General features: G+C 36.8%; 1 protein-coding gene across 5 annotated transcripts in view; it reads right to left on the minus strand.

Moving 5' to 3' along the window:
* The window catches only part of Mcf2 (MCF.2 cell line derived transforming sequence), a 106,367-nt gene that overhangs the window by 22,345 nt on the left and 70,755 nt on the right, over nt 1-13,267 (minus strand). For all 5 annotated transcript variants that reach the window (XM_076918242.1, XM_076918244.1, XM_034485229.1 and 2 more), the window contains 2 exons: nt 1,814-1,906; nt 719-844 (listed from right to left, as the gene is read on the minus strand). In XM_076918242.1, coding sequence (XP_076774357.1) covers nt 719-844; nt 1,814-1,906 — 219 coding nt within the window. The remainder of the gene's footprint in view (nt 1-718; nt 845-1,813; nt 1,907-13,267) is intronic.

Below are 13,267 nucleotides of genomic sequence, written 5' to 3' on the forward strand. Positions count from 1 at the left end.
TGGAAACACTAAATCTCATAGAAGAGAAAATGGGAAATACCCCCTCAATGCATTGGTACAGAATACAATTTCCCAAACAGAACACCAATGGTTCAAGCTCTAATATCAATAATTGATAAATGGGACCTAATGAAACTACAAAGCTTCTGTAAGGCAAAGGACACTGTCAATTGGACAAAATCTTCCCCAATCCTACATCTGACACAGGGCTAATTCCAAAATTCTTAAAGAACTGAAGAAGTCAGATACCAACAGCCCAAACAACCCAATTAAAAATGGGGTACACAGCAATGCTCATATCTCTTCCTCAGTTCTGATTGGTACATGAGTTTCTCTTTGGATGGAACCGATTGAGAGAAAGGTGGCAAGCCTTAAAGACTTGACACTTTTATTCATACCTATTCTAGACTAGGGTAAGCAGCAATTCAGGGACATTGTATTTGCTTAGCTGACATAAGCATCTATTCAAGCCAAATTTCCTAAGTTCCAGATTTGATGGCATGCTGCTATAGATCAGGAAAATATCATAAAATTACATTTGGTTGCTGACCTGCAGCCAATTCTCCACTTAGCATTATCAATAAGAATGCGTATATTTTATCCTCATTTGTTTGCCTCTTATGTGATATTTCCCAATTAAATCCAGTAGATAAAAGAAGGTTTTTTGACAAGTTTACTGCCCCCCGCCCAATTCCAACAATCTCTAAACTTTACTTACAATATAGCCATTGATCGCAATCTGATGCATGGAGTCATTCACTGACTTCAGCAGTTCCAGCATTGAGTCAAGTGCCTCCTTTAATTTAGCAGTTCCTTCACCTTCTTTGCTATACTTTAAAAGCTCCTTAATTAGAAGTCAAGAGTTAAACTTAATGTTAGTCACATTACAATTTTTAAAGCTAATATGCTTTTGAGCAGTAATCCAAAGATTCTGTCATTTTTAGAGTAATTTCTTTCATATTGTCTGTCACATTAACATTCTGTTTAATAACAATGTCAAAATTGGGGAAGAAGTAGAATAATGAGGAAAAAGTATAAAACAAAGGGCACTCAATGTGTTTAGAGCTAAAGACCAACAGCTACAAAGAGACATCAGAGATTAGTGTTCAAAGCAATTATACAAGTTTTCCTCCTCTAAATACAATAAGTTGTTAATTATGATGCATATAGTATCATAAAACACATTTTAAAAGAAGCAATATTGTATTTATACAAGATACAGATTCTACTATCTTTTTCCAAATGAACCAGAGGAATGCCATTTGCATTTTTCATTGAAAAGATCAATAGGAAATATAATATCAAAATAAGTAAGCATATGAAAAATTCTTTCATAAAATATTATGCTTAAATTCATACAGAAATTATATGGGGGATCAAGAGCTAATACTCCATATATCACAGCTTAATCACCTTGTACATGACATTTGTACAATAACATAAAAGAGCACACTGCAAAATCATACAGTTAAATCTGGCCATTGCTCTCCTTCAACGTGTTGCAAGTTCTTCCTAGTCAGCCACTTCCTTTTAAATGACTACCAGATCTGATTCAAAAAATAAGTAAATGAAACAAATAAACAAGTAGGGGCTGGAAAGATGGTTCGTTGATTAAGAGCATTGGCTGCTCTGGTAGAGGACCTGGGTTCTCTGTTCCCACATGGTGACTCAGAACAGGCTATAATGCTGATGTTCTCTTCTGGCCTCCATAGGTATAAGGCACACACAAGCTACACACACATGCAGGTAAAACATTCATATACATAAAATAATTTTTTAAGTAAAGAACCATGCAAACACTTCATGTAATTACCTTTAAAAGCAACTGATATTTAGTAATTCGTTGAACAGGTTTGAGCAAATAGGAATCCAGACCAAGTCGATGTTTCAATTTTCGTTGGCATTCCTGTCATTAAAAGATAATGAACAGAGTAAGGAGAGAAGATGAAGGAGAGGAGAAGCTAGGTGATGAGAGAGAGAAAGAGAGAAGGGGCATGGAGGCAGATGTTCACAGGTCTCCACCAGTCAAAGATGGTTTTTATATCTAGGTTGGGTATTGGGTTACACCTCTGATTGAGCATTACCAAACTTATAAATCCTTTGGTTAACATTTAAAAAAATTGTATAAAAGCAAAAAGGAAAGGGGGGGCATGGGACAGGGGTGTTCTAGGGAGGGGAAATAGGGAAAGGGGATGGCATCTTAAATGTAAATAAAATATTAAATAAAATTTTAAAAAAATTAAAAAAATAAATAAAAAAGATAATGAACAAATCTACAGATTCAATGCAGTCCCCATCAAAATTCCAACACAATTTTTATAGGCCTTCAAAGAGCAATTCTCAACTTCATATGGAAAACAAAGAACCCAGGATAGACAAAACTATCCTAAACAATAAAAGGACTCTGAGAAGAATCACCATCTCTGACCTCAAGCTATACTATATAGCAATAATGAGGATGATGATGATGATGCATGGTATTGGTACAGAAATAGACAGGTCAATTTATAGAATAGAATTGAAGACCCAGAAATAAACCCACACACCTGTGGACTCTTGATTTTTGACAAAGAAGGCAAAACCATACAATGGAAAAAAAGAAAGCATCTTCAACAAATGGTGCTAGTCTAACAGGATCTACGCATGTAGAAGAATTCAAATAGATCCATACCTATCACCCTGTACAAAAGTCAAGCCCAAGTGGATCAGGGACCTCAACATAAAACCAGATACATTAAACCTAATAGAAGAAAAAGTGGGAAATACCCTTCATTGGTACAGGAGACAATTTCCCAAACAGAACACCAATGGCTCAGGCTCTAATATCCACAATTGATCAATGGGACCTCATGAAACCACAAAGCTTCTGTACAAAGGACACTGTCAATAGGAGAAATGGGCAGTCTACAGATGGGAAAAGATCTTCACTAACTCTACATCCAATAGAAGGCTAATATCCAAAATATATAAATAGCTCAAGAAGCTAAATTCTAAAAAACAAAATAACCAAATTAAAAAATGGGGCACAAAACTAAACAGTGAATTCTCAATTGCTCAACATCCTTAGTGGTCAGGAAAATGCAAATCAAAACAACCCTGACATTCCACATTACACTCATCAGAATGGCTAAGATCAAAAACTCAAGTGATTGCATATGCTGGCAAGGATGTGGAGAAAGGAGAATACCCTTTCATTGCTGGTGAGACTGCAAACTTGGACAACCACTCTGGAACCCAATCTCCTGATTTCTCAGAAGATTGATAATAGTTCTACCTGAAGACAGAGCTATACCACTTCTGGGCATATACCCAAAATCTATTCCGCCATATTCTGAGGACACATGCCCCACTTTGTTCACAATAGCCTTATTCATAGCCAGAATCTGCAAACAACCCAAATGTACCTCAACTGAAGAATGAATACAGAAAATGTGGTTCATTTGCACAATAGAATACTATACAGTTATTAAAAACAAAGACATGATAAATTTTGCAGGCAAATGGATGGAACTAGAAAATATTCTGAGTGAGGTAACCCATTCCCACAAGTACAGGCATGGTATGAACTCACTGGTAGATATTAGCTGTGAAGTACAAAATACTCATGATACACCCCAAAGACCCCCAAAGAAGTTAAAGAAGAAAAAAGACACAAGCAATAATGCTTGAGCCACACTTTGAAGGGGAAACAAAATAGTTATAGGAGCCAGATGGAAGGAAAGAACTAGGTAAAACAGGTAGTGAGAGGGGAATGGGGAGGCAGGATCAGCTATGAAGAGGGACAGGGGAGAGTTCCAGAGGGTCAGGAGAATGAATGGAAATCTGCAACTGCCAGGGGTGGGATGAGGCAAAAATCTCTAGGAAGTCTCAGAGACCTAGGATAGGAGAGGCTCCTGGGAGTCAATGTAGGAGACCTTAGCCAAGATGCCTTACAGTGGGGACATGGAATCTGAAGAAACTGCCTTCTGTATCCAGGCAGAATCCCCAGTAGAAGGATAGGGACACCAATCCACTCACAAAACTCTTGACTGAAAATTTGTCCCATCTAAAATAAATGCAGAGATAGAGCAGAGAATGAAGGAAAGGCCAACATTAATAACGGGTCCAACTTGAAACCCATCCCACGAGCAAGTACCAGTTCCTGACATTATTAATGATACTCTGTAATGCTTGCAGACTGGAGCCTAGCATAACTGTCATCTGAGAGGCTCCACCCAGCCATCAGCTAACTAAAACAGATGCAGATACCCATAGCCAAACACTGGATGGAGATCGGAAACACTTAAGGAAGAGTTGGGGAAAGTATTAAAGGCCCTGAAATAGATGAGAACTCCACAGGAAGACCAAAAGAGTCAACAAACCTGAACCCTTAGGAATCCTCAGAGTCTGAGCTACCAACCAAAGAAAATACATGAGCTGGAACCAGGCCCCTGGTACATATGTAGCAGACAGGCAGCTCAGTCTTCATGGCTGCCCTGTCTGATCTCAGAGGGAGAGGATGCATCTAATCTGGAAGAGACTAGATATTCTAGGGTGGGGAAAATTCAGGGAGGGTCCTACCCTCTCAGAGGAAAAGGGGATGAGGGAAGAGACTCAGTGATAAAGGGACCAAAAGCAGTGTTTGGGATGTTAATTAATTAATTAATAAAAAATAATGATCACCTGGGTACAGTGGCACAAGCCTTTAATCTTAGCACTATGGAGGCAGAGTCATGCAGCTATCTCTGAGATAATGATCAATAAATATTAAATTAAGACATGTAGAGATGACACAGGAATCAAACAAAATCTTTATGAAAATTCCATATAGAATTACTTTAATTTTAAATATTAAAATTTTAATAAATTTTAATAATTTATTTTTAAAAGACATATACCAAGGATGAAGAGATGGGTGAGAGGTAAGGGGACTTGCTGTTTTTCCAGATGACCAGGGTTAAGTTCCCAACATCCACATAGTGACTCACAATCATCCATATCTCTGGTTGCAAGAAATACAATACATATATGTATACATATACATGTATATGTGTGTGTATGTATGTATGTATGTATGTATTTTAAAATTTTTTAGCAATTTTAATAAAAAATAAACAGACATGTACCTATGGAAATGCCAAGTCCCAAGAGTTCTCTGAGTAGTCCCCAGACATGAATCTTTTATAAATATTAAGGAATATGTATCAGAAATATCACTGTTGAATACAGTATGAAAATCAAGAGAAATAATATAACTGAAAAACTGAATACTATTTTAAAAATCTGAGGGCACATACCTATAATTCAGCACTCAAGAGGAAAGAAGAAGGTAGATTTCTATAAGTTCAAAGCCAGCTTGGTCTACATAGTGAATTCCAGGCCAGCCAGAGCTACATAATACAGAGACCCTAACTCAAAAAGAAAAAGAAAGAAGACAAGGAAAGAAAGGGGGAAAGGAAGGAGAGAGGAACAAAGGGAGGGAGGGAAAGAAGGAAAGAAAGAAGAAAGGATTTCAGAGGTAGAAATTACAGCATTTCAAAGTCTAAAAGTTTTCCACATATAAATGCACATTGGTATAAACTGCATAAAATTTGAGAATGTAGGAAGTGACAACAGGTTAGAATGATTAAAATGTTCTTCAATCTGTCCAAGAACATTAATAAAAGACCAGCTCCATAGGCAAAGGCCTAGACAAGAAATAGGTTGTGCTAAATATAAATCTGACTGGGTATGAGAACAGAGTATTTTTTAAGATCGCAAGAAAAATACAGACTTCATCAACTGGTGCTGTATTTCATTCAGTAATTGGCTTGCTGCCATTATAAATATAGGGGTCATGACATTGGGTCCTGGGAACAGTGGAGGGACCATAGTTAAGAAAAGAGGGGGGTGGTTAGATTGAATGTGCATATGGAGTGTGTATAACACAAGAAGACTGGGAGGGGGCTATACCTAACTAAGATATACAGCCTTCTACTGAATGTAAATAAAATACAACAAATAATCTAATTCAAATAAGAATAAATGATCAACACTTAAAGATGATAGACTGATACATGCATTTAATCTCCATCATGAAACCAAACTAGAATGATGACATATTTGTCTTACGACAAAAAAATATTTGAAAAGGAAGAAAATATTTGCAAAATGTAAAAATTGGAAAAAAAATTTGCTTTCACACATGGCATCTAATTACAAGTTGAAAGAGGAAAAAGACCAAACAGCTGATTTTTATGTTAGAGAATGCCCCCTTCCCCTTCTCAAAGAGATACCCTGTACTTCTAAAAGAGAGAAATTCAAAGTGTTTATGAGATAGATACAAACAAGTATTGGTGAGGATGTGCAGCAATCAGAACTCACACACGACTGGTAGTAATAGAAAACTGGAGTCACTATGAAAAACAGTCCAACAGCTAAGCATTAAACTTAACTGAGCATGATGGCTCACACATTTAATCCCAAAACTCAGGAAGCAGGAACAGATTTGTCTCTGTGAATTCAAGGCTGAGTTGGTCTATAGACTGCATTCCAGGCTAGCCAGGACTACATGGTAAGATCCTGTTCACTGTTAACAGTTACCATAGATGACTTCTTAGTTACCATAGAGTTACTCCTAGGTATATAACCAAAAGAAAATTAAAATTTGCTTAATGTTTTTTGTAACAGGGTTAGAGATGGCTCAATTGTTAAGAGTATAAATGAAAGTATGGTTGACTAAAATAGAAATACTGACCTCAAGCCATGGGTAATTTTATCATCAATCTGCCGCATCAACGCTCAGCAAAGCAGCATTCTTTACATTCATAGGCTCATTATGCAAAGTTAAAACATCCAGAGAGGTGTGAGAATTATGCCAAATACACTACAAGTGTCTTTAAACTTTTTCCTAATTATAATGACTACCACAATAAATTTTAGAACTAACACGAATCCCATGGTATTTGGCATGACACTCAAGATGGCTCCTTACTCATAAACTACGAGACTTCTTCAAATAATTTGAATAGGATAAAGAGTATCAATCCCTTGTTCCAAATGCCTATCTAAATCCCCTTGAATATTCAACACATTAGTAACATTTTTTGCTAAATGATTAACAAAAGTAGCTGTCTTAACGTCTTGTGTCAAAGCAATTACAGAAGCAGTGGTGCTAGCAATTAATGTAATTAAAGCTGTTATACCAGCAATAATCAAGGCCACTACCCTCTTGCTTCTGCTTAAAGCCTGACTCATTTCTTTCAGTACTTGCAAGCTTTTTTTCAGAATATCAAGTTCTGTGATACTCAGGGCAATAAGACAAAAGCTGATTGATAGACCTCCATAAATGACATGGCAGATTTCAAAACGTTAACACAATTAAAAAGTATACAATCAATGCATCTTACATTAAATACTGTAGAAGAAACAAAAGTAATTTTAACTTGACAATTAAAAGAGCCTTAACACATGTTCTAACACTTGGTCAAGCTTCAATAATGGCATATTGAACTTGATAATGCTAGCTCTTTTTGTTCTTGGAATACTTATATTTCTGCTCATTGTGTTAAAGCTTTTCTTTAACAACATCAACATGTTGGCAGCCAAAGTACATGGCTTGAACCTAAACATGCATCCCCCAGACAGAGTTATTAAACTAACAGGCTGGCAAGCCAAGGACGGGTAAGATTCTGCACAGAGCCTCACCAACTTAAGTCATAAGTTCATTGCTTTGGATAATGCATATTCCATGACGAGTAAGGAAGGCATTCTTGTCAGAATGACCTAAGACAGGCTCAGTCTTATTACTGAAATAAAAAAAGGGAGAGGCATAGAGCTTCTGGGGCTGCTTGACAAGAATCTGACATGGGCTAAGGACAAGGAAATGAGCTACTTGGCAGAAATACAACATTGGCCAAGGACAAGGAAGTAGGCTTCAAGCAGGACTCTGACATTAGACTAGAACAAAGAAGTAATTTCAGGCAGGAATCTAAATCTTAGGCTAGAACAAAGAAGAATTTCAGGCAGGAATCTAAATCTTAGGCTAGAACAAAGAAGAATTTCAGGCAGGAATCTAAATCTTAGGCTAGAGCAATGAAGTAGGCTTCAGACATAAAAATGACTTTGGGCTAGGACAGGGAAGTAAACTCAGATATTTGGGTCATCCTGATAAGCCCTTAGAAACAGTGATCACGGGAATGTTCAAGGAACTTTGTTTATAGCCTTGCTTGTTCTTTGACTATTTGTGTTTATTGTCTTTCTTGTTCCTGGACTATTTGCATCTTATTGTATTGCTAGTTCCTCAACCTAGAACTGACCTTAATACTTCCTTGTAATTAAAATGGTATAAAAGCAAAAAGGAGGAGTGGGGATGGCATAGGGGGTTCTAGGAAGGGGAAGTGGGGAAAGGGGATGACATCTAAAATATAAATAAATAAAAAATTATAAAAGTATGCTCTTTGAGAGGACCCGGGTTAGATTACCAGCTCCAATATGATGGTTAACAACCACTTGTAAATCCAATTCTAACAAATACAAAACCATCCTCAGGTCTTTGAGGATACTGCATCCACATGGTATACAAACATGAATGCAGGAAAAACACATGTACACTATACAATAATAACATTTCTTAAAAAAATGTTATAGCTATGGTAAACAAAAGATAAAAACAAGCCAAATACCAACCAGCTAATGGTCATATAAATCAAATATGATCTATCAACTCAGAAAAATATTCAAACAGGAAAAGAGAATAAAGTACTGTTACATACAATGGCATAAAACTCAAAAATACCTGTTAAATAACCAGTTCTCAACCTGTGGATCATGTCCCCTTTGGGGTCGCAAAATCAGATATCCTGCATATCAGATACTCACATTACAATTCATAACCATAACAAAATTTTAATTATGAAGTGGCAATGAAATCATTTTGTGGTTGGGGATCACCACAACATGAAGACCTGTATTAAAAGACCTGTAGCATGCAGAAGAGTGAGAACCACTGTATTAAGAAAAAGAAGCCACATAAAAATACCATATAGTTTAAGTTTTTGTGTTATGAAATACTCAGAATAGGCAAAGTTACAAAAACAGAATTCAAATTAACAGCTGAATGTTAATTGAATGTATTGGGGAAAATCAGTGTAAGAGGTGACTATTAAAAGGTACAAAGTCATGTAAATCTCTCTTTTTTATTTTATTTTTGGCTTGGTCCATTAGTTACTTACCATTATGTATTTGTTTTCAAAGGCAGGATGTCACTATGTAGCCCAGGCATGACTCAAATTCAACACCCTTCTTCCTCAGGCCTGTCAGTGCTGGAATAACTAGTGTGTGCCATCATGACAAAACTTTAGGGTGGGAATTTATAATGGTAAAAATGTTCTTATATTGTGTTGATAACCATACAAGCTTATGAATACAGTTGAACAATTGAACTGTATGCTTTAAAGCAGTAGTTTTTAACCTGTGAGTCATGACTCCTTTGGGGCCAAATGACCCTTTTACAGAACTCACCTAAGACCACTGGAAAACAGATATTTACATTGTGATTCATAATAGTTGCAAAATTATAGTTATAAAGTAAAAATGAAGTAATTTTATGGTTGGGATCACCACATATGTCTTAGTCAGGGTTTCTATTCCTGCACAAACATCATGACCAAGAAGCAAGTTGGGGAGGAAAGGGTTTGTTCAGCTTGCACACTGCTGTTCATCACCAAAGAAAGTCACAAGTGGAACTCAAGCAGGTCAGGATGCAGGAGCTGATGCAGAGGCCATGGAGGGATGTTACTTACTGGCTTGCTTCCCCTGGCTTGCTCAGCTTGCTTTCTTGTAGAACCCAGGACTACCACGAACAACGGGCCCTCCCCCCTTGATCCTAATTTTAAAAATGCCTTACAGCTGGATCTCATGGAAGCATTTCTTCAAGGGAGGCTCCTTTCTCTGTGATAACTCCAGCTTGTGTCAAGTTAACACACAAAACCAGCCAGTACAACATATGAGGAACTATATTAAAGGGTATAGTATTAGGAAGATTAAGAACCACTGTTTTAAAGGGGTGACTTTTGTAGTATTTTATTTGCATCTTAATAAATCCATTACCAAAACCAAAATTAAATGAACATTAAAATCTAAAATAAACAATGTAAAATCTGCACTAAGCATAACCGAGTTACGTGAGCCTGATCAACAGAAGATGTGATAAAAGTAAGCCATAGGGCATTTGGACTAAGGGACTAAGGTTCAGCTGAGATCAGATCAGCATACTGAAAGCAAGGAGAAGAGTTAACTATCTATATATCTAACAACTCAGACCATCATCCCTTTTCTTTAAGCGCTATAGCAGTCAATTATATTTATATTGAACAGCAGTCTGAAAGATCTAAGCAATCGAAGAGAAAGTATAAAGATAGATGTGGTAACAAAGCCCCCCCCCCCATCTCTCATTAGCATGCCAAAGGAAACAATCTGAGACAAACAATCCCAGACTGAAGACTATACTCAATAAACCCAGAAATGCACAGGAGACTTGTGTCAGATTTCATGTTTGTCCTTACTGCAACCAAACAAATAATAGACATTTCAGAACATCATACAAGACAAGGGACAGGTGCTAATGAAGAAAAAAATGGAAAACCAGTTTGAATGCATTTGGCACTATGAAGAGAGAAGAAAACTACTTTAAAATGAAAATATATTATTAACTTCATATTGATAAATAAAAAAAGTCTAAAACAAAGAATAAGGATTCTATTAAAAGTAACTCAGGGAGTCCAGAAAATTGGCACAGCCACGGTGGAAATCAGGATGGAAGTTCCTCAATAACCACAACTAGAGCTAGGATGACATCTCGGTTGATAACATAATTGCAACCATGAAGACCTGAGTTAGATACCCCAGAACCTGCATTTTAAAAATTTAAAAACAAAAGATATGTTGGGCAAAGGTGGTACACACCTTTAATCTCAGCACTCTGGAGGTAGAAGAAAGTGGGTCCCTGTTAGTTCAAGGCCAGCTTGATCTATAAATCGAGTCCAGGACAGCCAGAGCCACATAGAGATAACCTGTGTGGTGGTTTGAACATGCTTGTCCCATAGGGAGTGGTACTTTTGAGAGGTGTGGCCTCTTGGAGTAAGTATGTCCCTGTGGGAGTGAGTTTTGAAGCTCTGCCCAGTACAGAAGCTCCTCCTGCACCATGCCTGCCTGGACACTGCCATACTCCACCTTCATGATAATGGACTGAACCTCTGAACCTGTAGCCAGCCCCAGTGAAATGTTTTCCTTTGTGAGAGTTGCCTTGATCATGGAGTCTGTTCACAGCAGTAAAACCCAAACTAAGACACTCTGTCTTAAAAAGCCAAAGCAAACAAACAAAACAACAAAGATACACATGGTGGCTTACAGTACTTATACACTTATAATCCCAACACTGGGAAGGAGGATATAGGCAGATCTCTGACACCTGGTAGCCAGTCAGCCTTACTAAGTTCTTGTTCTAAGCTAAGGAGAGACTTTGTCTCAAAAGACCAAGGCGAATGGCACCCAAGGAATAACACTAAAGATTGATCTTTGGCCTCAACACCCAGCCACACATGTGCATTTATACTCGTGCATAAATGTCTACACACATACACACATGTATCTGCAAACACACAAACACAAACATATACACATTTTTACAAATTGAAATGAAATTGCCATATGACCCAGCTATATACCACCATTAGGACTCTAAATCAGCATTCTAGAGAGATACTTGCACATCTAGGTCTGCAGCAGAGACATTCACAGTATGTAATTCTCTTCAGCAGATGAATGGACAGCATGGTACAGTGGAATCTTATTGAGCCATAATGAAACATAATATTGTGTCATTTTTAGGAAAAAAAAAGAGTAGTGCTAGACTCATCATATTAAAAGTAAAATATGCCAGACTCAAAAATAAATATAAAACCAAGAATATACACATATAGAGTGACATATATAAAGGTATCATTCATATATAAGAGGGACTACTTGAGAAGAGAAAGGAGACTAGGGAGATTGATGTTGGAATAAGAAAGGATAATAAGCCATAACTATGTTCAATACACAAGATCTACTTAAATCGGTGTTATAAAATCTATCACCTTACATAATAAGTATATGCCAATAAAAATTTATCTTTAAAAAAATGGTGACAGCAATCAAACTCTCAATTAGGAAGAGTAGCAGATACTTCCTGACAGCAGAATAGAAGAGGAAAAAGCTTGGCAGCCAGAGAAAAGACAATTATAGGGATAGTCCAGGATTCCAACACAATAGAAATTCCAGAAAAGGAAAATAAGGAGAATAAGGTGGAGTAAAATGAAATAAATTTGGACTGGAGATCCCAGCTGATCAGCAAGGGCTAGGTACAGCTCAATGTTAGAATACTTGCCTAGTATATAAAAGGCCTTAGGCTCTACACTTTTACCACAAAACTCTAATACCCTAAAATACCAAGATATTGAGTGAAAATAATGCCAATCAACAAACTTTATGTATTGGTCCCCATGTCTTTCTGAGGAAGAGGGTCAAACTAGTGTCATATTTCTTCTAGAAATCAGATAACAGTGAAGTGGTATCTTCAATTTTCTGAGAATAATTATTTCTTATTTGGATTTTATACTTAGCCATCTTTACAATCAAAGCATTAAGGTACAGTAAAAACTCTTATTCGTGCAAGATCTCAAAAATGTGTGCAAATATATGACCTAATGTGTATTTTCTAAATTTCTTCTATGCGATAGAGGGTAAAATAAGATGAAGGCCAGGAGGTTAGAAAGATGGCTCAGCAGGTTACAGCACAGGATACAGACTCCATTCTCAGAATCCGCATAATGAGTCACAAGTATCCAAACTCCAGTTCCATGGGATCCATCACCTTATTCTGACTCCCAGGTATGCACATAGTGTTCATGCATACATACAGGCAAGACACACATACACATAAAGTTAAATAAATATTTTTAAAAGATTGGCATGTAGACAGGAAGACGGGCTACTAAAGAGACTAGTAAGAAGTGCCCCCAAATGACATGCACCTACATATTGAGATGAAAGCTATAAGCAAGTCAAAAACTCTAGAAGTTATTTCTTTTGGATGAAATTTAAAGACAATCAATATATGTAAACATATGAAAAAAATTATGATTCCTAAAATCAAAAGAGATTAAGAGAAGAAGAAAGCAAAGCATATAGAAAAATAGAGTAAAAAGAAAATTTTAACAAAAACACAAGAGAAAGGAAAGTGACCATATTTTACAATATGAGTCATCTG

The sequence above is a fragment of the Arvicanthis niloticus genome, chromosome X (genome assembly GCF_011762505.2).
Source record: "Arvicanthis niloticus isolate mArvNil1 chromosome X, mArvNil1.pat.X, whole genome shotgun sequence".
NCBI lineage: Eukaryota > Metazoa > Chordata > Mammalia > Rodentia > Muridae > Arvicanthis > Arvicanthis niloticus.